Genomic DNA, 25152 nt, shown 5'->3' with positions numbered 1-25152 from the left:
TGAAGCAGTTTTCATACAACAGCCAGTTACGTGGCTGTATAATCACATCCCAGTTTATTGATGGTATCGTGAAACACACAGTCCGTCTTTTCCACCAAACCGTGCATATCCAAAGGCAAAAATTCCAGTGAAAGCGACAAAAATAAATGGCATTACTAGTAGATCACTCCCTTATGTATCAATGAGCATCAGGAATTCTATACTGAACGATAGGTGGAGCGGAGAAAAATTCTCTCCGACACCGGGATTCTAACCCGGGTTTTCAGCTCTATGTGCTGACGCTCTATCCACTAAGCCACATCGGATTCCAATTCTGCTACCGAATTGAATCCTCTCAGTTTAATCTCCACCTCTTAGTCTCCCTTTAGTGGCCAAACCTCATGCACAGCACTCCACCAATCCATCATATGAGAAAGCAGAATTTCTGTACGGAAATATGTTAGGTACTTCGGTATATTACATTATTATATTGACATTTGTCACTATATTAACTGCAATATTATATTATAGCATATATTACAGGTTTGTATTTTCTTTCTTTCGCTTTTGTTGTTTGTTTTGTTTTTTCTTATTATGTATTTTGTATATGTATCCATATAAGCAACCTGTAATTGGAAGCCTGCTTCTTTTGGTGGTGGATTTAAAATAAAATAAAATTAAATTAAAATTAAATATCGAAGTAAATCAGGAATTCTACCAAGATATTACACTCTGGTCCACAAGTGAAGTTGTTGACCAAGAAGAGCAAGATTACTAAAGAAATAGTGTATTGTAATTTTTTTTTAATTTCTGACATTTGCTTACATAAATATTGTTTCAGAACCAATTGTTTTAGTTTATTTTATGCTCATTACTCTTTCACAGCCCCAAACTATAACCATTACCCCAATGAAATAATTAATGATGCTCATTTTTTCAAGAAAATAGAAAAAATGTAAAGATATATTTTGCTCCATGCAGAAAGGACTTCAGTCCAGCACACAAAGCTATTTATTTTTTGTCATTTAAAAAACTTCAAAGTCGTTGCAACTCTGTAAGAGCACTCTTGCTAGGTCAATAAATAACCGTGCAAAGAATGTTTTTTTTTTAGTTTTCTCAAAACTAAGTCTAATGAACTGAAGCCCTAATAATGTTTGTAACTTTGATAAATGCGCTGGTGGTGGAGTGTACATGCTGCATTGTAAGAACTGTCCAAAAAAGTATGATGTCAGAATATCCTTAAGAAGTTGGGGGGGGGGGGGAACTTTCTAATCTCAACACAAATGCATCCACTCTGTTTAAAGCCATAAATTAAATGGAAGGATAATAGCAGCCAGTACATGAGAAGGCCTGTCATCTGCTGTCTGTATTGGCCGCTGAATGAGAAATATGTGTTGAGGTGATAAATTCAATCTGTTCTAATGGTCCCCTTCGGCCCTACTATTATGTGAGAGGTGTTGGCGACACTGAAGTCATCTTTATTGTCTGCATCAAATTACAGGGCATTTAAGAAATTTGGCTGTGTTCTAAATTCACGCAGGAAAGATTTGGTTTATAAATAAGAATATGTAATTAGGGCGAGTCGGGTAGTCATACAGCTCCGAAACTGATCACATCCGGTTTCTACTAATCTGCATTAAAATACCTACGCATTTTCAAGGTAATTGGCATTGGCAGTGATACAAATGTGCAATATTCGTTTACAGTGGAGGGTCGATGTTCTATCGTGAATCTTTTAATCTGCAATATTCGCAGAAAACTAATAATACTAAAAATAAATAACATCAATGAAGGATGAAACATGAAAGTACAGCCCTTATTAATCGCGAACTTGTCTGTCTCTCTCATCACTTCACGGCCATCTGGAAGAAACTTTGTGGAGGATTCAGCAAGCCCTGACATGACCGTGTAACATCATGGAGGTAGTGCAGGAAACAATTTAACGACCGTCAGTATTGTCATACATAGTACTAAGAAACGATGTCTCACTACTCCAAGAAATATGTGGGCCAGGAAGATGCCCTCGCATCGGAGGTGAAATTTGAGGAAGATCCCGTGCCAATATTGTCCGCTGTATTGAAACGTGAACCCGAGGTGAGTGGACCACAAGGAATGCACTGCTTGTTCTTCGAGTATTTATCTTATACTTTTATTCTAAAGACAATACCTCTTTACAACAGTACTTTTAGAGCCTTGCACACTATGATAGAGATAGAATAAGTATAACCAATATTTACTATTGCAAGTTATGTCATGTTGCAGAGAAATCTATTATTGAATTGCTACTTGGTTTCATGTTTCAAGTTTGAAAAGAAATTTCTTGTTACAGTTACTGTTAATGTTGCAAAGCTACACATGTATGCAATGTATTTATTAATGTGTTGTTATACTTAGGAACACGATTTTCTTTTGTTTTCTCTGTATTTTTGCCTAAAATTCTCAATTACGGTTTCAAATGATTAATTTCGTTTTAGGCTAGGTGTACGTCAGATAATATCGCAATTGCTTCATAAAGATTTAGGGTGTCAAACCAAAATATAATAACTATGCATGCAGCATAGATTACGAAGATAAAGTGTATAGAAATCAATGTTATTGTACGAAAATCTAAACTTTGTCCAAATCACAAGAATTAAGTTAATATTCCAGATCGAAATTGATAGGAAAATAAAAGCAAGTCGTAAACAAGGGTGTCTCCGTGTAGTGGGTGATTCAGTAACAGATTGCAAGAATTGAACAACAAATAGAGGATGCCCTACTGAACATTTTTGGATATTATGGAACTTACGGTCTGTGAACCCAGATTAAGGCGATCATGTCAGTTTCACTGTAAATATCAAGGTCGGCATTGCAGATTGCAAGATCATCTAATTGGGCCATATCGCCTACCTGAGCGTCTGAATGGCACTTAAGGGGAGAGGATGGTATTTTTTTTAACTTTTTTTCCATTTGGTGTAAAATATTAATCTTTTGTATGTGGAGACCTCATAGCTGTGGCAACTCAACCAAATTTAAATTTTGAAAAAAAAAAAAGAAAATTGGGGGGCCAGATTTGAAAAAAAAAATATATATATATATACCTATTGCAGAACTTTACTAAAACCGATATATCTAAACCATTTCTGAAGATAGATTCAAACTGCTTTTTGCAATGTGCTTGTAAAGGCATGCTCTGCGAACTGTCTGTAACAGAATTTTGATATTAGTCCCTACGTTTGGAAAATAAACAATTAAAATTTAATAATAATTTTTTATTTCTTTTTTCAAACAAACAGACATATTTTTAAAATGAAATGAATTAACTAAATTCTGTTACAGAGAAGATTTTTCTAATGGTCTAAAGAATGTGTGTTCGAAATTTCATGCATATATCTTTAATAGTTCAGAAATTATATCCATTTTTGTCTGGCAATGTAGCAAAAAAATGAAGTTACCGGATATAGAGATAAAAGGGGGCATCTGATTTAAAAAACCATAGCGCAGGAAGTTTAAAAATAGCGTCTCAACATACGGTAAGGGCACAAATACTCACAAAATGTTATGCAATCTATTCCACACGTATCACAGAGTTCTTTAAAGATTTTTTTTTAATCTACTCATTTTACACCAAAAAATATCGTCCTCTCCCCTTAAGTACCCATTTCCTTGCAGCTTGTGAAAAGAATTTTGCTCAGTAGTTCAATAGAAGAAAATCGGGCAGTCGTGATTTTTCCACAGTTTCCCTTCATACACAAGGGGTTTTTAGCCATCGAATACAGTCAAGCAAAAAATATTACGTGCTGACTAGGGAATAATCCAGACTCTAATTGTTTCTTTTACTAAACTACACAAATATTGTTGCTAATCTACCACAGTGTTGAAGATATGCTAAGTATAATGCACAGTAGTGTATTATATGCAGTAATGGCCGAATTATTAAACAAGTGTGCAGAGTTAACTTTGCATATTCATCACCAGAGACGTTAATAACAAGTATAACAAATGTTTTTTTATGAAAATATGCATTTGCATATGATTCCTTTCCTTATTCATCGTAATGTGAAGCACATACTGTCCGTTGTGATCAGGCTGTGACATACAGACACATAGAGAGGAACTTGTAAAGTTAGAAGTCGTCTTGGAACACTCTGTATTAAATTGCCCATTTAATACTACTCTTTTTACTGCAGGAACTGAATTTTACGGTTCAGCATGTGACTGGTATGAAGGAGGAATATGAGGACCAGAGCCAAGATCTCACAACTGAGATACAATTTGAGGAAGATCCGGTGCCAATTTCGTTTCCTATGGTGAAACATGAACCTGAGGTGAGTGGAGAACAAAGAATGCACTGTTTCTTCTTCTTCCAATGTTTATGTTATGTTATGATTGTAATGTACGTTATCTATTTTACCTGCAGCGTATTTATGTCTGAGATTTGGCAATAAAATCTCATATATACAGGGTGATTCACAGAGGTTGGGCAGTACTCTAGTACTTGATTTCTGGAATCATTCTTATGAAAAAAAGTCCAGGAGGACTTTCGATCTATTATTGGAAATCGTCCCCCATTGAGACTCCTAGAATATATAAGCTCGGACACTATTACCTTATTCCACTGCTCTGAAGATGACCATAACACAGTGGTGGAAACGTCAGCCACTAGTACCAAGACAACGCGGTATAAGGCCAGAAATTTCTCCACACACCATGTGCACCTGCCGCGGAAGTCTATGCTAACACAATCCAGAGTGTTATTATTATTATTTTTATTATTATTATTATTATTATTATAATCGTTATTATTATTATTATTATTACTATTATTATTACTACTACTATTATAATAATAATTATTATTATTATTATTATTATTACTATTATTATTATTATTATTATTATTATTTTTATTATTATTACTACTACTATTATTATCACTACTATTATTATTATTATTGTTGTTCTTTTGTTATTATTATTATTATTAATTTTAATACTATTATTATTATTATTATTACTACCACTACTATTATTATTATTATTACTGTTATTATTTTTATTATTATAATACTACTACTATTATTATTACTACCGCTGTTATTATTATTATAATTATTATTGTTATTATAATTCTTATTATTATTATTTTATTATTATTACTATTATTATTATTATTACTACAACTATTATTATTATTGTTGTTTTTTGTTATTATTATTATTGTTATTATTATTATTTTTATTATTATTATTATTATTGTTATTATTATTATTATTATTATTATTGTTATTATTATTATTATTATTATTATTATTATTATTATTATTATTATTATTATTATTTTGCTTTTAATCCACCAAAATCTTGAACATATGCTACAATATATGCACAATAGTATATTATATACAGGAATGGCTGAAATATGCACGATCATCTTTTCGTATTATTACAGACGTTCATAGCATGTACAAAAATTGGCTTTTGATGAAAAATTTGCATTTGCATATGAATCCAGGCCCTATTCATCATGTCAAGTGGTTACATGCAGATATACAGAGAGCACTTGTAACGTTAGAAGTCGTCTTTTAACACCCTGTAATAAATTGCCCTTTTAAGACGTCTCTTTGTACTGCAGGAACGGAATTTCTTGGATCATCATGTGACTGGCATAAAAGAGGAATATGTGAACCTGAGCTCTGATCTCGCATCAGAGGTGAAATTTGAGGAAAATCCGGTGCCAATTTCGTTCCCTGGGGTCAAACGAGAACCAGAGGTGAGTGGAGCACAAGGAATGCACTGAGTGTTTCCCCAGTTTTGAATTGTATTTCGATTGTAACGGACACTGCCTCTTTTCAAGTGTACTTGCAGTGCCTTTCACTGTATGATGGAGACAAAAACACTTATCACTATTTACTATTACAAGTCATGTCATCTCCCAGAGAACTAATATTGAACTGTTACCTCGTTTTATGTTTAATTATGAAAACGAGAGAATCGTGTAGATTATTTAAAAAAAATAGAGATTCTGACTTCAACATATCAGTACATATACTCTATAATAAATAATAATAAATGTATGTAAATTTTCCAACAAATTCAGTCATACATAGTATAAATACCCGCAGAAAGAATGATTTTCAGACGCCATCATCAAATTAATCTTGCTATCAAAGCGATAAAAATGTTCAATAGTCTTCCCGAAGACATTAAGAATCATAGCAAAGCCTGCATTATTTAAATTAAAACCAAAAAATTACTTTATATCTCACAATTTGATTCTGTGTAGATGAATTCTTGATATTTCACAGTACTGTGTAACTATTTTAATGCTATTAAACGGTAAATATATTACATTGTATAAAATATTATTGTTATTAAGGTATTAATTCTGTACATATTTCATACTTGCATTTTATACATATTGCATTTATATGTTAAACGTAAGAATTGGACATATTCTTTATTCTATGCTATAAAGCAAATGTAAGAATATTATGGAACAAATAAATCTATCTATCTATCTGTCTGTCTGTCTGTCTGCCTGTTATACTCTTAATGGTTATAAAGTCACACATTCCAAGAGTGCGTTTGAAAAAATGTTATTCTTAAGGACGCTACTTCTTTTTGTCTTCTCTGTGCCTTTGTCAAAATTCTCAATACCTTTTACTATTTCCAAATAATAGAGTTTGCTTTAGATGTTTTTGCAAACATTATCACCTGTCTTCATTTTTTGTTCACCCTTTGTTTTCAAGTATTTACGTATTTGTAATGTATCTTTTGTGGATCATTATGTTATCCGTAAAGAATATGTATTTTGTAAGTTTAAGATAAATTATGTAGCTTATTTTGAGTGCATTCCAGAATAAGTTCTAAATTTGACAAAATGTTCTGATATACAGGCCTACAAGTACAGCATGCATGAAACTACAGTTTATTTAATTTACTCATTTGAAGTTATCAAGTTCACGAAATGGTTGAACGAATTTTCCAACCAATTTTGTCTCTACAATGCGGTGTAATGATCATTATGGTCATAGCAAAGGAATCTGTGTTTACTGGACCTTTAGTATTATTTATAGTACATGACATTGCCTGGCAGAAATTATGGAGCTAAACTGGAATAAATTAGACAGTATTAACATTGTTATTCACATATGCGCAACATTTAATTATCAACAGTAATCTCACTAAACGTTTTGATTTATCTAGAGAAAATCAAACTCGATTGGGATTTAATTGACTATTACACGACTAGAAGAAAGTATATAAAGATTAGAAGTTACAAAGTACTCCAGTACAATAAAATATTAATTGGCTTACGAAAATACAAACGTCTTCAAATGTGTTATTGTACCATCTCAACAATTACGCTATGATTGTGTTTTCTTATTATCAGTTGTGCCAACTATGGAATCTTCATTGAACGCTGTGGACGGTTACTAGCAACGAGTTAAATACTAGTATCTAACTCATTCAGTTTCATTTTTATTAATAAAAATCTGCACTCCACTTCAATGAACTGGATCCCAGTAATCAACGTCACTTGACATATGATTTTCAATAAATCTTAGTATTAAACAATCTCTGATATGTGACTATCCATAATAATATATAGCAGAAGCTATAACAAACATAACCTAAATAATATAAACAAGTGTTAGAAAAGTTTTAATTAGGGATGATAAAATAAACAAGATACGTTTTAATTAACGATGATGAAATAAAAAATAAACATGAATAATTTTAAAAGAAACAATTATTGAAAGTACAATTTTCAAATTTGAATGTTTTAGTGGTTGGTGGTTCAGTTGATGTTATATTGGACGTGTGCGTAAAAGAAGTGAACTCGTTGATGTACATGGTGTATCCCTCAACTTATTCAGGAGTTCCGAATGGTGCTCTTCATATATGAGCAGTGATCTTTATTAATTCTTGTTCGTGAATGCCAATGCGAGTCATATTTGAAAGTGCTGTGCATCGACTGGAGTGGTTTGTAATTTTCTGTTTTTTGACGTCCAGACCAGTGCAATTTGAAATGTTGGCAAACAAAGAAACAAATACTAGGATACTGATAAAAATAAACAAATGCTATGGACGCGATAAAATTAAACAAATGCTAGGGACGCGATAAAATTGTGCGATAAGCAGCCATGATTGGTTGAAAGACGTCCTTTCGTACCGTTGTATTTGTCAAAAGTAGTGTGACGTAGTAAAAGTGTAATAGTCAAGAGTAATCTCACTAGAGGTTTTGATTTGTCTAGAGAAAATCAAAACTCGAGTGAGCTTTATTTGACTATTACGCGATTAGAAGACAGTATATAAAGATTAGAAGTAACGAAGTACTCCAATACAATAAAATTTTGACTGACGAAAATACAACTGTCTTCAAATGTATTATTGTACCATCTCAACATTACAAATATTACGCTAGATGGCAGTAGTGAGTTATGATTAGGCCTACTAGCAATGCCTTCTCGTCGAGAAGTTATCGATCTATATCACGATGGCGGTGTTACTAGTCAAGGAGGCTTTGTTGATTCAGTTTCATTTTTATTAAAACAGTTGCATTCCACTTCAATTATCCGAATCCCAGCAATCAAAGGCACTTGACAGATGATTTTCAATAAATCTTAATATTAAACAATCTCTGATACGTGACTATCCATAATATCATATAGCTGAAGCTGTAACATAACCTAACTAATATACACAAGTGTTAGAAAAATTTTAATTAACGACGATGACATAAAAAATAAACATGAATAATTTTAAAAGGAATAATTATTGAATGTACAATTTTCAAGTTTGAATGTGGTTGGTGGTACAATTGATGTTATATTGGACGTGTGCGTAATAGAAGTGGAACTTGTTGATTTAGGCCTACATGGTGTATTCAACTTATTCAGGATTTCCGAATAGTGCTCTTCATTTATTTGTAAATAGGATTTCAGAAGATGCATGGGTGTGATCAGTGACTTTTATTAATTCTTGTTCTTGAATGCCAATGCGAGTCATATTTGAAACTACTGTGCATCGACTGGAGTGGTTTGTAATTTTATAATTTTTTATAATTTTGTAATTTTTTACGTCCAGACCAGCGCAGTTTCAAATGTTGGCAAACAAAGAAACAAATGCTAGCTACGCGATAAAATTAAACAAATGCTAGGGACGCGATAAAATTGTGCGATAAGCATCCATGATTGGTTGAAAGACGTCCTTTCGTACCATTTTATTTGTCAAAAGTAATGTGACGTAGTTAAAGTGTAATAGTCAATAGAATACGTTTTTTAACTGTTGGTGTTATAAGCACAGAAGTTCTATCGAAAGCAAACTGAATCAGGCCATTATATAGGTACCTGCTAATGAAAGAGTTACCTGGTTGAAGTTTTTTCTAGGGTTTATCCTTCAAACAATTATTGAGAACAAATGCTGGCAAACTTTCGGTGCTGGATCTTGTATTCATTTCGTTGCCATTGTCACCTGTATTTCGGTCAGACATTAGAGAACCATTACAGTTGACAGTGTTGTAAAATAAACCACTTAAATCATCTACCATATTCGTCACTATAAATCAGATTGTTCGTTCATAAATAATTTGTGCTGTTAGGGCTATTCAGTCGTTAATTAGTTAATCTATAACAGCCATTTTCCACCGGTTTGCCAGTTGCACTCATGTAAACGCGCGCTTGTAGGGTAGCTGATCAGTAAAATTAGAATTTAAATAAAATTTTATTTATCTTCATGAAAGAAAATGTTACGCTCATTAAATACTTAGCAACAATGTGATGATATTTTATTTTTATTTTAGTTGGTTATTTAACGACGCTGTATCAACTACTAGGTTATTTAGCGTCGATGAAATTGGTGATAGCGAGATGATATTTGGCGAGATGAGGCCGAGGATTCACCATAGATTACCTTGCATTCACATTACAGTTGGGGAAAACCTCGGAAAAAACACAACCAAGTAATCAGCTCAAGCGGGAATCGAACCCGCGCCCGAACGCAACTTCAGACCGGCAGGCAAGCGCCTTAACCGACTGAGCCACGCCGGTGGCTATGATATTTTATGTTTTCTAATTTCCTAAATAACAAATTAAAAAGAACACACATGGTTATCACTAATTATTGCACTGGAATAATTCTCTGTCATGAAAATTTACATTTCTATCATAAACTTTATATTAAGGCACATAAATTGTTTTAGTTCAATTTGTGAATAATATGTATTTTGTTTCTCATCTCTAAGTTTTTTTTTTTGTACCATGTGCCTTTTCACCATTTATTGCCCGATATTTTGAATAAAGAAATAATTAATATAAAATTAAAACTGTTTTATTAAATAATACCCATACCCGTACACTCCGCTGCTCCCGTTAGAAATAAATATAAAATAATTACATAATTAAAATAGGACATTTGATCCAGGGAACATTCGTGTTTCATAGAAGGATAAATCTTTTATTTTGTTACTTAATTTAAATTGAATTTAAAAAAAAATTAAAATGCGACCATTTTTATCCAGAGACACTCATTTGGTCATAAAAATTATTTTAGGAAATAGAGGAAACGAATGTACAGAATAGCCTATCAAGTTTTCTGTGCATAAGAATCTATTTTATTCTTACCTGTCCTCGATTCACTCAGAAGTTACTGTAATAACATTATAGCATTATGTCCATCTAGAGAAATTACACTTTCCAATTGTGAATTAATAATTAATTATACAAATCGGTTAATTTAGCTTCCGATATTACTTCATACAAACACAGAAACGTTCTCTATAGACTATGTTTGATACCTTTCTATTGTCGTTGCCCAAGGCTCCTTATAGACGAAGTCGTTTGTTTTTTATTTCATTACACCGCCTTAGATGGCGTTGTTATTGTAATTTTGAAACTCATTGATCTCATTAAATATCAGTCCTATCAAAGTTTTGCTTAGAATAAAACTTATCGGAAATTATTTTCAAGGAATCTTTTGTTATGTAATATTTTTCACGAAATTAATAATAAGGAAGGTATTTCGATTTATTTTATTCTAACCCCCTTATAACTCCCCTTTTAAATAAAATATTTTTGAATGCCATATAGCCTAAATTCTAAGGTACAACGAACTTAATTTATATTTCAATTGTCATGTAAATCGGTTCAGTCCTTATCGCGTGAAAAGGTATCAAATATCCAGACAGACAGACAGAAATACAAAAAAAAAAAAAAAAAAAACGATTTTCGGTTTCAGGGCGGTTAATTATATGTGTTAGGACCAAGTATTTTTGGATAATCGAAAATTACCAGAAAAATTTCGGCTACAGATTTAATATTATTATAGATATTAATGCATATACATTTATCTGCTTTATTCGGATTTTGCAGCAATCATTCTATCCTAAAACCCTCAAAATTCCCCTCCTGCTTGGAAAAACAGCTTTATATAGAGTGCCGCATGAGTTTAAATAATACACGTTTATTGTGCCACATATTGGAAAAGGGTGGAAAACGCTGTTCTATAAGAAAAAGAATTATCCCGTCAAAAATCTGCTTCAAGAATTGGCTTCTTTTAGCTAATACTCTGGTAGGCCTAATAATACTTGAATGGAGTTCTGTGGAATCTAAACTTGATGCGCTTTTGTTAATGTAAATAATGCTATCTTTCTGTTTTATTTGCTCTGTATTTCAGGAAGAGCAAAGAGACATGCACACAGTGATTGAGGAGCCTAAGACGGCAGTAACTGCAGAGGACAACGAGGTTTTCGCCGAAAGGTGAGTGTGGTGTGCGAGTCTTCACGTAGAGAGTTCATTATGTTTGAAGTGTCTGTTTTCTTGACTGTCTAGAAGCATTTTCAGAAGAACTGTCTGTCTGAGTTATCCAGCAATAATGAGTGATCACATTCACATCCGCTTCCCTTGGTATCTGGTTTCCATAAGTACTGCTAAAACGTTTCTTCATGTTGTTCACTAAAAGACCGTAGATTTTTAGGAAAATTATATAGATGATAATGCAAGAAGTGGGCCTTGACACTCAAATTGCAGCCCAGGGAAATATTGAACTACCATTTTGAGTCCATTCCAGGTGTTTTTCTTTGCTCATCACCTTTACAGTCACTGTGTAACATTAATTTGCCTATTTTATTAAATTTTTCATTTATATATTTCCCTATTCGTTCATGCATTCTGGTGTGGTTAAAGCATCAGTCTTTCACTTTCACACCACCAAAATTACAACTACAATAATACATACAAGGGTTCATGATCAATGTTTCATGAGGGGTTGGATTTCTTTCTGTTCAGCCACTGATTCTTCTTTCACTGCATAGACCTAGCTCTACTATCCCACTCAGACACAAAACATGTTGGTGTTGTTATTAACTATTGCTGAGTTCTTAGCAATAAAGTCGTTAACTCTATTACTCTCCAATATTTCTCACACTCTGTGAGTTTAGAGCAGAGCTGCTACGAAATCAGCATAGCAACTTATGATTTAAAGGTTATGGTTATGTGATGGCCGGGTGATTCTGGGTAAAAGACTGCTTATAACTGTATGACTACTCGGTGTTCAGGCAGGGATGTAGAACGTGTTACTGTTAGTAAGGTGTTGTAGTTGTAGTGAAAATCACAATCATATAAATGTAACAATTCATGTTATTAATGCACAGTAATAAACAGGAGTAAATTAAGTGTAATGAATTTATGTGACTTCTACAAAAGACAAAGAAATAAGGCATAAGATATATTCCATTTCAAATCGACCAAAATATACAGAAAATTGACGTTACAATTTCTAAATACAATGAAACTTTTCTGTACGTAGAGAACTGTGATACTATGCTTTGTGCAAAGTTTTAGGCGTCAGAACTTCATAGTGATTAAATTAAAAATATTTAAATTTATCGTATATTCATGAAATTAGCAACTTCAAACTGTTGTAGTCCGAAACCCTTTCACTCAATGATCAAAATCATGGTCTACTTTGATGCTGAGAAGTTAAAGTATATATTGACATATAAACAGATTTTCTTACTTTTTAAGGAAACGGAGAAATTTAGATTTTTCCTCATTAAGACGTCTTTCGCTAGGAAAAAATATTTTTAAAATATTTAGTTTCATTCCGCTTTGAAAGTACATATAAACACATATTTTTTACTGGTGGTATGTTGATAAGAAAGTATTGAAAATATCAAATAGAGAAAAAAAATAGTTCACGCGTGAACTAACCAGCTTACTGTTAGACGGGAGCTAGCCGAGAGAAGCAAGGCCAGGAGACAAACATGTGACGTGTCGTCTAGCAGCCATGGCTGTGCTACCTTCATAACAGGTTTTCAAAAACATACGAGTAAAATGACGCGCAACGCTCGCTTATCTTCAGCTCTCGGCCAGTGCGTGCGGTACTGCGCCGTTCAAGTCTAGGCGTGTGAAAATAATCTATTTAATACCCTCGAAACTTATTGTCGTACCACTAAGCAAACAATGCCGAATCCCTCTAAATAATGCAGGGTTTTTTTCTCAATATTTCTTTACTTTATACAAATGGCCAAAAAGCCCAAAAGCAAGTAATATAAGATTATCTGTCTCTCTGTGTAAAAAAAAAAAAAATAAAGATTACTTCTTTACATAACCTACCAAATGTCAGCTTCAAAATAAGCTGTCGTTCATTGTTCTGCAGTAAATGGTTCCAGAGTTCTGAGCGCTGAGAAAGACTTGTTTCTACAAAATACGCTAAATTTGTCGCTCAATAATGAAAATGCACTCCCCTCAGCGCCTTGTATAAGTAGGGAAAAAAATTAGACTATAAAAAATCCGAGGTTTTTTACTGATCGATTTCATATGGAATAGCCCATAGGCATTATTTAAAAATTGGATTATTTCTGATATATTTAAGAGTTTATGCCTCTTTGCTGATTAATTAGCGGTATGTCACGTTAAATAATATAGCATATTCTTCTAAACGAAAAGAAAGAACCATATACTGGCACGTAAATACATGCACAAACTGAATAACAACAGAAAAATAGTTATTTCCTAAGCTTTTATTTCATTGCTTATTTGTTTGCAATTACCCTGCTTATAATCTCGAAAAACATTTTCTTATTTTACAAGATTTAATTTTCTCACTTGAAGCCCCTGCTACAGACGCCTGTTTAAAGTTTATTTGTATATATAACATTCTCTATGTCAGTAATATTACGTTAGCGGGTGCAGTCCATAAAACTGATCGCAAATTATTGTCAGCCAGTTGAGTCATTAGTTTAGATTTGTTAAGTTTCATGAAAGGGAAGAACTGGATACATTTATACGTACTGCCGAACATGGATATAATTGAGGATATTGTGATGAAGCCTTCAATGCTCTTTGCTCTTAAGCATGAGGTCGAGTGATGCATTGCATTAAATTTGTACTTCCCTATGACGTCTAGCATAAGACTGCAGGTAGGAGAGGGATATCAGGGGAGGTAAGGCTTGAACACGTGGTGTCCTGGAACAAAATTGAAGAAAGCACGTAGGAGAAGTTGATGACGTTGCTTGTTTGGAGGAGTGTGCTGGACATCGCTGTTAATGATTGTGATGTACTGCTTCCTACTGACCGCACACTGGACAAAATGGTGAAGAAATAATTTTCCAATTTTCTCCAAGTGTTTGTAGGCAGCACCCTTGATGTAGTTCTATACCACATATAAAATTGAATGGCATTATTACTAAATACAGTCCACAATTGTGGAGTAACGGTCAGCGCGCCTGGCCGCGGAACTAGATGGCCCGAGTTCGAATCCCGGTTGGGGCAAGTTACCTGGTTGAGGTTTATTTCCGGGGTTTTCCCTCAACCCAATACGAGCAAATGCTGGGTAACTTTCGGTGCTGGACCACAGACTCATTTCATCGGCATTATCACTTTCATTTCATTCAGACGCTAAATAACCTAGATGTGGATACAGCGACGTAAAATAACCCAATAATAATAACAATAATTACTACATACACCGACTTTTTTGTTTATATACTTGTTTTTGTATATTTATATCTGATGTCTTTCTCTTTCCTTCAGGAATTGAAAAAATTATTAACTCCGTTTATGAAGGCGTACAGTTGTTGGGCGTTATTATATCACAAGGCAAGCATAACAAAGTTTAATAATTTACTCCACAACAATGGGTACTCCACTCAACACAGCAACGCAATAGTCGTATTGCACTCCTCACGACGACAATGACAATACATTTGTATCATTGAGAACAACAATGTACTGCTAATGTGCACTATGTGCAGAACAAAATTGACAGTTCTCAGTACACAGTTCGTTCGCCTTGGTTAGTTCTTCAAGTTCACTCACTCAAGTTCACTATACGTCGGTCCGAAGCCTTCCAGATACATTTCACAACACATCGAACTCAAGCCTTCCAAATGCGGTTCATTGCAAATCGAACCCACCCATCCAGATGAGGTTCCTTGCACGTCGAACCCAGATCCACTTGGCTCGCAGTTTTCTTATCATTAATGGAGGGAAAAGTTATATTTAGTAAGCCTGTATTCTTTTACATTTGTAAATTACATTGTTGCAGAACTTTTAATGCATTTTCATTAGTTCAGTGTTCGCAGAACAACAAATATCAAGTTGGAGATAATTCCAATACAGATTTTCTCATGACTACGCTGCTATGAAATGGAATCAGTAATGTTCCACTGCAAGATTTCCTATTTTAAACTGACAAAATTAACGAACAACAAAGGTATTATATATCATAACAATAAGAGATAGCAAACATTATAGCACATGTGCAATCCCGAATTCCGAAACAATCACATAAAATATCTCGCTCGTCTCGATAAAAGTAAGACAAAGGCAGTTGATTTTGGACAGAGAGGTTTATTAAAAATAAAAGGTAAAAGATAGCTAAGAGTTGACTAACGGTTTGTTACTCTAATAAAATTAATTATACAGGTGAAGTCCGAATTGTTGAAACATTACTCATAAATTAATTACAAGCTTGTATCTCTAATCATAATGTACTTCCTTATGAAAATATGTGTGTTTTATTTTAATATTCGATAAATTGAATGTGTGTTTGTTGCGACAATTGTACAGACTGATAGTATATTTGCTTCAGGATTGCAGCTACGAATGACAGAAATGTATCAACAGATTTGGACAGTCTTCCACATGAAGAGAATGAGACTGTGTGTGACACTCTCAAGAATTCAATTTCCTTGGGAAAAGCTGTGCGGAGTCGTGAAGGTGAGAAGCAGTTGGAATTACGACTTCCTAAAGTATGTTTCTCAACTGGGGAAAAACTGAACTGTGACAAGCCCAAGGACTTAAGAAGGAAACCTTTCAAATGTGATGTTTGTGGTAGAAGTTTCTCGCAGTTGTATAGCCTGAAAACCCATACTGTTCTCCATAGTGGCTTGAAGCCTTTCGTATGTGATGTTTGTGGTAAGTGTTTCTCTCTGATGGATTACTTAAAAAAACATAAACTCACGCACAATGGCGAAAAACCTTACAAATGTCATGTTTGTGGTAAATGCTTCTGTCAGTCGCGTAACCTAAAAAACCATGAACTTCTGCACACTGGCAGGAGACCTTTCAAATGTGATGTTTGTGGAAAATGTTACACCCAGGCGAATCGTTTACATTTGCACGAACGGCTCCACATTGGCGGGAAACCTTTTAAATGTGATGTTTGTGGTAAGAGTTTTGCCGAGTTCTGTAAACTGAGACGCCACGTACTTCTGCATTCAGGGTTGAAACCTTTCAAATGTGATGTTTGTGATAAGTTTTACTCTAATTTGCGTTCTCTGAAGAATCATGAATATGTGCACACAGACGAGAAACCTTTCAAATGTGATGTTTGTGGTAAATGCCTCTCACTGCCGACTACCTTAAAAACCCATCAACGTTTGCACACAACCGAGACATCTTTCAAATGTGATGTTTGTTGTAAGTCTTTCCCGTGGTTGAGTTCTTTAAAAAAACATAAACGTGTGCACTCTGACGAGAAACCTTTCAAATGTGATGTTTGTGGTGAATGCTTCTCTCGGCCGCGTAACCTAAAAGCCCATAAACGTGTTCACACAGCCGAGGAACCTTTGAAATGTGATGTTTGTTGTAAGTCTTTCTCGTGGTTAAGTTCTTTAAAAAAACATAAACGTGTGCACTCTGGCGAGAAACCTTTCAAATGTGATGTTTGTGGTAAATGCTTCTCTCAGTCGGGTAACCTGAATGTCCATGAACGTCTGCACACACAGCCGAGAAACCTTTGAAGAATGATGTTTGTGGGAAGTGTTACTCGATTTTGTATTAATTATTTGTTCATGAATGCTTGCACACTGGCGAAAAACTTTTTAAATGTAAAGTTCGTCGTAAGAGTTGTCTATGGCCAATAACCTAAATAGCCATCTGCTCCGCCACAGAGGCGAGAAACCTTTTAAATGCAATCTTTGTTCGAAATATTTCCTGGGTTTGGGTGTCTTAAGAAATTATGAACGGGTACACACAGGCCAGAAACGTTTCAAATGTGACGTTAGTGATAAGGATTTTACGATGTTGGGTGGTCTAAAAATAAATGTGTAGGCTAATAGGCTTTAACACTTAGAGACGAGAATCTTTTCAAGTCTGACATCTCTGAAAGGTGTTTATTTTCTAAGACTAGTTTAACTGTGTTCAATACATACGGACGAAACGATTTAATAATGTGATGTCTGTGGAACGTATTTTGCCCAGTCCTGTAAACTAAAATCTTTATTCATCATCCACAATAAACCGGGAATGAAAACTTCAACGAGAACGAAAATGTTGTTAAAATACATATTTTGAAAATTGAGCATTCGCAATTAACAACAATCAATCAGTCTATTGCTCTCATAAAGCTATTTCCTCGTCGTATGTTTTGTAGTTAGGGGGCTGTAAGAGAATATCTTCTTCATCCATCGTGTCTAATTAACTCAGAGTATATCTTAACAAATTACAATTTAAATAGAATTCTTAAAAGATTCTGTGTCATAAATTTTGAAGACGTTTAATCTGGGTTTGAGGAACCGATTTCAGAACATGAGGAGAGTGATAATAGGAGGAAGAAAAATAGAGTGCATACGATTTGTTGATGATATGGCGTTGTTAGTAGAAGAGGAAAAGAAACTAATGGATATGCTAATGGAGCTAAATGACAGCCGTGAGCACTATGGGATGAGGATAATAGAAATAAGACGAGGACCATGGTCATAGGAAAAAAAAAAGGAAGTAAACTTGCGAATTCTAAGTGAGACAGTGAGATAATGGGACAGCTTCAAATACTTTGGGTGTACCTGTACTATAAGTAGTAACATGAGCTGCAGCCAGGAAGTGGAAAGAAGAATAGCGATGACAAAGGAAGCTTTTGATAGAAAAGGGAGCATCTTCTGCAGACCTCATGAAGAAGGAGAACTAAGGAAGGGACTAGTGATATGTTTTGTATTGGGCGTGACATTGTATGGGGTAGAAACAGACATTACGACGAAGTCAAGAGAAGCGAATAGAAGAATTTGAAACGTGGATATAGAGAACGATGGTACTTGTGAAGTGGACAAACGGAATAAGAAACGAAGCTGTGCTGGAAAGAGTGGGTGAAGAGATTATGATGCTGAAATTGATCAGAAAGATGAAAAGGAATTTGTTCGGTCACTAGTTGAGAAGAAACTGCCTACTGCAACATGAACTGGAAGGAAGTGAATGGGAGAAGAGTTCGGGACAGAAGAAGGTATCAAGTAATAGACGACATTACGATATATGGATCATATTAGGAGACAAAGAGGAAGGCAGTAAATGGGAAAGTTTGGAGAAAGCTGGGTTTGCAGTGAGAGACCTGTCCTTGTGCAGAACACTGAATGAATGAATGAATGAATGAATATGAACGCCAATATTTAATTATGCACATTATTGTTTCCAATGATGATTTTTTTGTAGGTCATAAAACATTTTTATAGCCATGCTGTATACTTGTCAAAATTTTATTGAAGTAGTTAAGTAACCATAATTGTATGTATTTATCGTGTTATATCTTATTTGTACTGCTTCTTTATGACTGTGGAAAGAAAGTGATTAAATATCAAAGAGGGTGAAATGAGGCTTAATGCTCCAAGATTCAGAAATATAACGGGCTATATGAAGTATACTGTACTAGGTATAATGAGGAATAGGGTGTATGGAATTTTTTTTTTTTTTTTTAGTGAAGGTGGCCAGTGCGGAAAATTTGCGACTTGTGGCAGAAAGACTGCAGGAGAAATAAAATTTAATTTAATCAACATTTCGTGTCTCTGCATCAATACTGAAGATCCGAATTTATAACGCATTCTTGTAAAAATTATTATAACGACAGTCCGCATACCTATACAGGTATCCCTCGTTAACCAGATCTTTTTAAAAGTTAGCAAAGATAATACAAGAAGAGAAGTATCTGGCACCTGTATCTTCTTGTGGAGTAAGGGAAGAGAGGGATGCTGGCAGTCAGGGTAGGGTAGCGTCTGCCCAGCAGTCGTATTTGGTAGGCTACGATGGCGAGGTTTGTATCGCTGTTGTTCCTGCGAAATCGTGTATCATATCAGTGGTTTAGTAGTACATGCAATAGTTCTTATGCATCGTGTTGTCATGAGCGGAAAAAATAATTCCGTACTCGCCGTACTGGGCTGAGTCCTTTGTTCCATATACCAGGACCGATAAGAGAGTTGCAACTTCCAACCTATAAAAATGTGATAACACATTTCCTTTGGATCAGAGAATTAAAGACAAACGAACTAGGTGGAAAACACCTTTCAGTGAAATACATCGCTCATGTTACTGTCGACAGACATATCGAGGTTTGAAAAACAGCAAGCCTTCCTACCATCAGCAATCGTAGAGTAGTGTAAAAGATGAAGTAGTATCATAGTAAATATTAGAAAATTCTGAAATCGCACTAAAGAAGTGGGCTAACCTCAAGGGCGCATGGATAGCCTTTTATTAATAAAGGTCGAAAATTGTTTGATATATGTAATTGTAAGCGTCCTACTTTAGCCTTGAAATCCCCCAATAAAACTTCCATGTGATATCTAGGCAAATGATCAGAAGTGTGTTCCAAACAGAGATTAAGGGTGTTTGAGAATAAGGTTCTTAGGAAAATATTTGGGGCTAAGGGGGATGAAGTGACAGGAGAATGGAGAAAGTTACACAAGGCAGAGCTGTACGCATTGTATTCTTCACCTGATATAATTAGGAACATTAAATCCAGAAATGCATATAGGGTGTTAGTTGGGAGGCCGGCGGGGAAAAGACCTTTGGGGAGGCCGAGACGTAGATGGGAAGATAACATTAAAATGGATTTGAGGGAGGTGGAATATGATGGTAGAGACTGGATTAATCTTGCTCAGGATAGGGATCAATGGCGGGCTTATATGAGGGCGGCAATGAACCTCCGTGTTCCTTAAAAGCCAGTAAGTAAGTAATTGTAAGTGCCCGGACCTGGAAAGTCTCTGTGGATGTGAGTTAAGTAGGAAAGTTCCATTGATAGGAGTATCCTTTCTAATGGATCAGAAAAATTAACGAAATATGATTATTGTGACGACGAAGACACTATTTAAAAGTGAAGGGAAAAAGCGAGGAGGACCATTCGCCATCGATCTGAAGAAGTGCGACTTGAATTTCGTGGAAGAGAAAAACTGACATCAGTTGCAAGCTCCGAGTCTTCGCCTTCGCACCACTAGGAACAGCAGTGAAGCAGTGAGGATTCTGACTTCGAATCGAAGCCTTCTGCAGTTTAGGCTCGCTTGCCTCTAATCTTCAGCAGCCTTCAGATAGGCACCTCGAGTAGAGATGTGGCTGTAATTGCGACAGCTATGCTACAAGCGCGAGAATAATATCTAGTAGGAATTATAATAGATGGTCAGAGAGAAATGAAGATTGGAGATAAAATTCAGAAAGAAAAAACACTTAATAATAAGTTCATTCGAATAGTATGTTTTTGATTGTTGAAAGGACAGGGCACTAACACAGGAGAAAAAGGAGAACCGAATATATCGCCGAGAAAAAGAAGAGGGTCATACTTATAACTTGATTAGAAGAACACCACATTCGAAGTATATTCGTCATGTCTCCCCTTCCTCTGGACATGGACATCAGATTTGAAGAGCTGTGCTTCAATTTTTAAAGGCAAGTAAATTAGATGTATCGCCCCTAGCAGCACTTGGTTCTGATGGAGCCCCTACAAATACAGGAAGAAAGAATGGATCGATGGTGTGCATCGAAAGGGAAATCTGCAGGCCACAACAACGAATAATTTGTTTTCTCCATGTAAATGAACTTCGGAAACATCTTCCTAGTATCACTACAGGTCCAGAAATACGTTCTGGACATATCGGAGAAGAGTTACTCCATTGTGAGACAAATCATGACGAATTTCAAAGTTATTGAAGTATCCTGGGTACACAAAATTAACGTGGAACGTATCTCCGATCTTAGTAGGCCTACTGACCAGGAGTATCTTCTGGGGATCTACCAAGTCGTTCATTCTGGCCATTGTCCGATAGAGCTTGAAGGAAGAAACCAGGGCCAGCTGTTCAATCTCGATGACTTGCAACTGCTTATAGGATGTGAGCATAGCTGAGAAATGCCATGCTTCGAAACTAAGTCTGAGTATGCCGCGTAAATCAACATTTGACACCGGAGAATACTACTGATGGATGGGGCTGGAAGTGCAACCACCTCCTCACAGTGGGCACATGGTTATAATTTAGTGTAAATTTAAAGATATAGGCGAAGAGCTGCACTACGGAACAAAATTTCAAAACAGACATAGAGCATTAAGCTCGCACAATTTTAGACCTGATGCGGAGACAGAGGATATTGTCGAATTACTATTTTGTTTTTTTTCTACGTTCTTTCTGCCACAAATAGCAACTTTTCCGCACTAGCAAACTTTATTTTTCAAGAAAAGTTTGTTTTCGAGACACCCTAATGAGGAATAAAATGAATGCATATGAATATGGATACAGATTATTTCCTTCAACTCTTCCGTACAAAAATTAATAACTAATTATTCAATCAAGAATAAACTTTCCTTAAAATAATAAAATCTTTTTAATTACTTGAAGTAAACCTTTCATGTGTGAACAGTTATGTTGTCACAAATCTTATGTTTGAAATAATAACGCAGGGGGATTTTATAAAAAGTTTTATTTTCATTCTTTAGGTAATCCATTATATCTCGCAGTCCCCTCTCTTCCTGGTTGAAAGATTGCTGATACAAGTAAAGGCTGTGCAGGTGAGGCAATTTCTTCAAATTCACTTTCATGATGAAAAACCACTCTCGGTCCACTGTCCAAGATCACTGTAGAGTTGGTCGAGTCATCACTACTCCAGGCTTGTCAGTTGTGATTCTTATCCACTCAGTTCTCGAGATCTGAAGCTTAGTTGTTGCAGGAGTGTCTTGAGAAGCACTTTTAAAGTCATAGATCTCAGATGAGTTAGATACTTGCAACATACATATGGTCAAGTTTTTATGAAGCAATAATTACTTATATTATATATCTAATGGTACCTGACATTTTCACATTCATTTTTGGTCACATTCATCAATCGCTTAATCATGAGGTAAGACCATAACAACGATAACATCCTATTTTTTTTATATACATTTTGATTACACACGTTCTACTTTATTAACTACTTGACATAATATCTTAAACGAATAATTTTCTGTATTAAATGGAACTATTACAGTATAGTATCTTATTCACTTTCGATTGTTAATTCAATTTGGAACGAAATGTATCTTGTGGCAATATCATGATACAAAATGGTGTAATGTTTACAGAAACTATGATACATACAATGAAAGCATTGCTAGGTAACAAGCCTTAGTGCATTATATCTGGAAACAATGATGCTCCTAGCTACGTCTTTGGATACGCTTTGGGATTACGTTCAGGTCACACATATTTCGCCTCATAGCTAGCAGACTTTAAGACAAAATAGAAAATCATTGTTCTTGCGAGTTGTCCCAATATATACTATTTAAACTCTTCAAGTGATCCGGTAACTTAAAAGAATTTGGCGGTATTTTAGTCTTTTTAGAGGAATCTGTCTCTTAATCGATAGTCCGCGTTTTGCCAAGTCTTGTCATGTTAGGCAAGCACAATCTTATAATTTTTTTCTTTCATGTACACGAAAACCGTCCATTGCACTCCAATGTGATCAATCAATCTTAACGCATTCTCTTCGACATTAGACAGACGTTATTAGTTTCCTAATAAGAGAGCGTTAAACGTATTGCACAAAAATTTTTTTAGAAACCTATCAACTTCCTATCGATGAGGTGATAGATTTCTTTTTATAAAGCTTTTTTTTAGATTAATTTATTCCTCGCATATATTTCAAACCTGTAATAATTAGTATCAAATTGTTATGACCTGGATAATATTCATGCAGCCGAATTATTACATATTACTCTTCGTCTACTTCCACTTATTCTCCAATTTGACGATTAATAAATGTTATTGAATTTTATATATATTATTTTAACAGTTCCCGTGTTATCAAATAAATTAGGTTTTGAAAGAATAAAATATTACATACTTTTATTCTGAAGTTTTTATGAAATAAAGACGACAATTTCGTTTCCAAATCAGACTCATTTTAAGCATCAAATGAAATTTTAAGGGTACAAAAATCTTCATAAAAAGTGTAAACAGCAATGTTCAAATGAAGATCATTTACAAATCTTTCAAGGTCCCCTGAAATAAGTCAAGTTCTCAAACACAAAACAGGCCTATTTCTAAAATTGGGAATTAAAAATGATACGCTTGCAACTTATAGGCTAGTTGAGTAATATTATGTGAGAGGTAAGGTTAAGTGTGTAGGAAAGTGGGAGGAACATTTTTACAGTTTTTCTATTTACATTTTTTATTCAATCAATTATCAATTTTTAAATATGATATGGCACAGAAATATAAGCCTGCTTAATAAACATCTCAGAATTGTATATTTGCAGAAATTACATACTGGTACAGGACTTTCATTTCAAAACTTCACAGTCTCAATAACTAATTATTTAAATTGAATTCAGTTTATACAAAAAAACACGTCAATATAAATATTGAGGGGAAAGTCACAAACCAGGCTTAATTCCATTTCATGTTTCACCCCCACCCCCCAACCGCTGACACCTTGAAATTTCAAATTGCACCCCTATAATTGTATACTTACATATGAAAGAGCATTCAATTGTTTATACATCCCATTCCTTTATAGGTATTCCGTTTCCTTCACTGGCAGACCTTGCTCCTTTCTGAATAACTTCATTGAATAATTCAAGCTTTTTCTACTTGTTCAATTTCTTGACGCTTTATCAAGTGTTATGGTTATCTAGCATCTGAGAAGATCAAAGTGATAATGCTAGCGAGATAAATCCAGGGTCCAGGACCGACACTTCACGCTTGTTCTTTTCTATATTATATATATATATATATATATATATATATATGTCCGATCTATTTTATGCCCCAAAAAAAATATATCGTCAATAAATTCGTTGTATTACACTTTAAAGAGCTTTTCACAGTATTGTTAAGTTAATGTTGTGGAACAGTTCTTTACATTGTTCAAATGTTGCCCCAATGTGCTCCATATTCCATTATCAACTACGACCATTCATTAAAACCAAGAAGTAAGTATTAGGTATCTACAATTATTTTCGAAATCTGAATTTATTAGGCTCTAATAGAACATAATGCAACTCTTTCAGAAACGTTGATGATGTCAGAATATCCTTAAAAAGTTGGAACAAAAAAAACTTTCTAATTTCAACAGAAATGCATCCACTGAGTTTAAAGCCATAAATTAAATGGAAGGATAATAGCAGCCAGTACATGAGAAGGCCTGTCATCTGCTGTCTGTATTGGCCACTTAATGAGAATTATGTGTTGAGATGATAAATTCAATCTGTTCTAATGGTCCCCTTCGCCCCTACTATTATGTGAGAGGTGTTGGCGACACTGAAATCATCTTTATTCTCTGCGTCAAATTACAGGACATTCAAGAAATATGGCGGTGTTCTTCATTCACGCAGGACAGATTTGGTATAGAAGTAAGAATATGTAATTTGGGCGAGTCGGGTAGTCATACAACTCCGAAACTGATCACATCCGGTTTCTACTATTCCACACTAAAAAGCCTACGCATTTTCAAGGTAATTGACATT

General features: G+C 34.6%; 1 protein-coding gene across 2 annotated transcripts; it reads left to right on the top strand.

Moving 5' to 3' along the window:
- The first annotated feature begins 1288 nt into the window (after positions 1-1288).
- On the top strand, positions 1289-21985 carry LOC138691606 (zinc finger protein 235-like). 2 transcript variants are annotated; one of them, XM_069813739.1, is made up of 5 exons: positions 1289-2073; positions 4149-4286; positions 5594-5731; positions 11638-11720; positions 16057-21985. In XM_069813739.1, the coding sequence occupies exons 1-5, from the start codon at positions 1960-1962 to the stop codon at positions 17207-17209; spliced, it is 1626 nt and encodes a 541-aa protein (XP_069669840.1). In that variant the 5' UTR covers positions 1289-1959; the 3' UTR covers positions 17210-21985. The 2 variants fall into 2 exon arrangements, with proteins under 2 accessions (XP_069669840.1, XP_069669841.1); XM_069813740.1 differs by lacking the exon at positions 16057-21985 and adding an exon at positions 14997-15107 and having other exon boundaries at positions 1292-2073.
- The last annotated feature ends 3167 nt before the right edge of the window (positions 21986-25152 follow it).

Source organism: Periplaneta americana, chromosome 16, assembly GCF_040183065.1.
Source record: "Periplaneta americana isolate PAMFEO1 chromosome 16, P.americana_PAMFEO1_priV1, whole genome shotgun sequence".
NCBI lineage: Eukaryota > Metazoa > Arthropoda > Insecta > Blattodea > Blattidae > Periplaneta > Periplaneta americana.
This window is presented reverse-complemented; position numbering and strand designations above follow the sequence as displayed.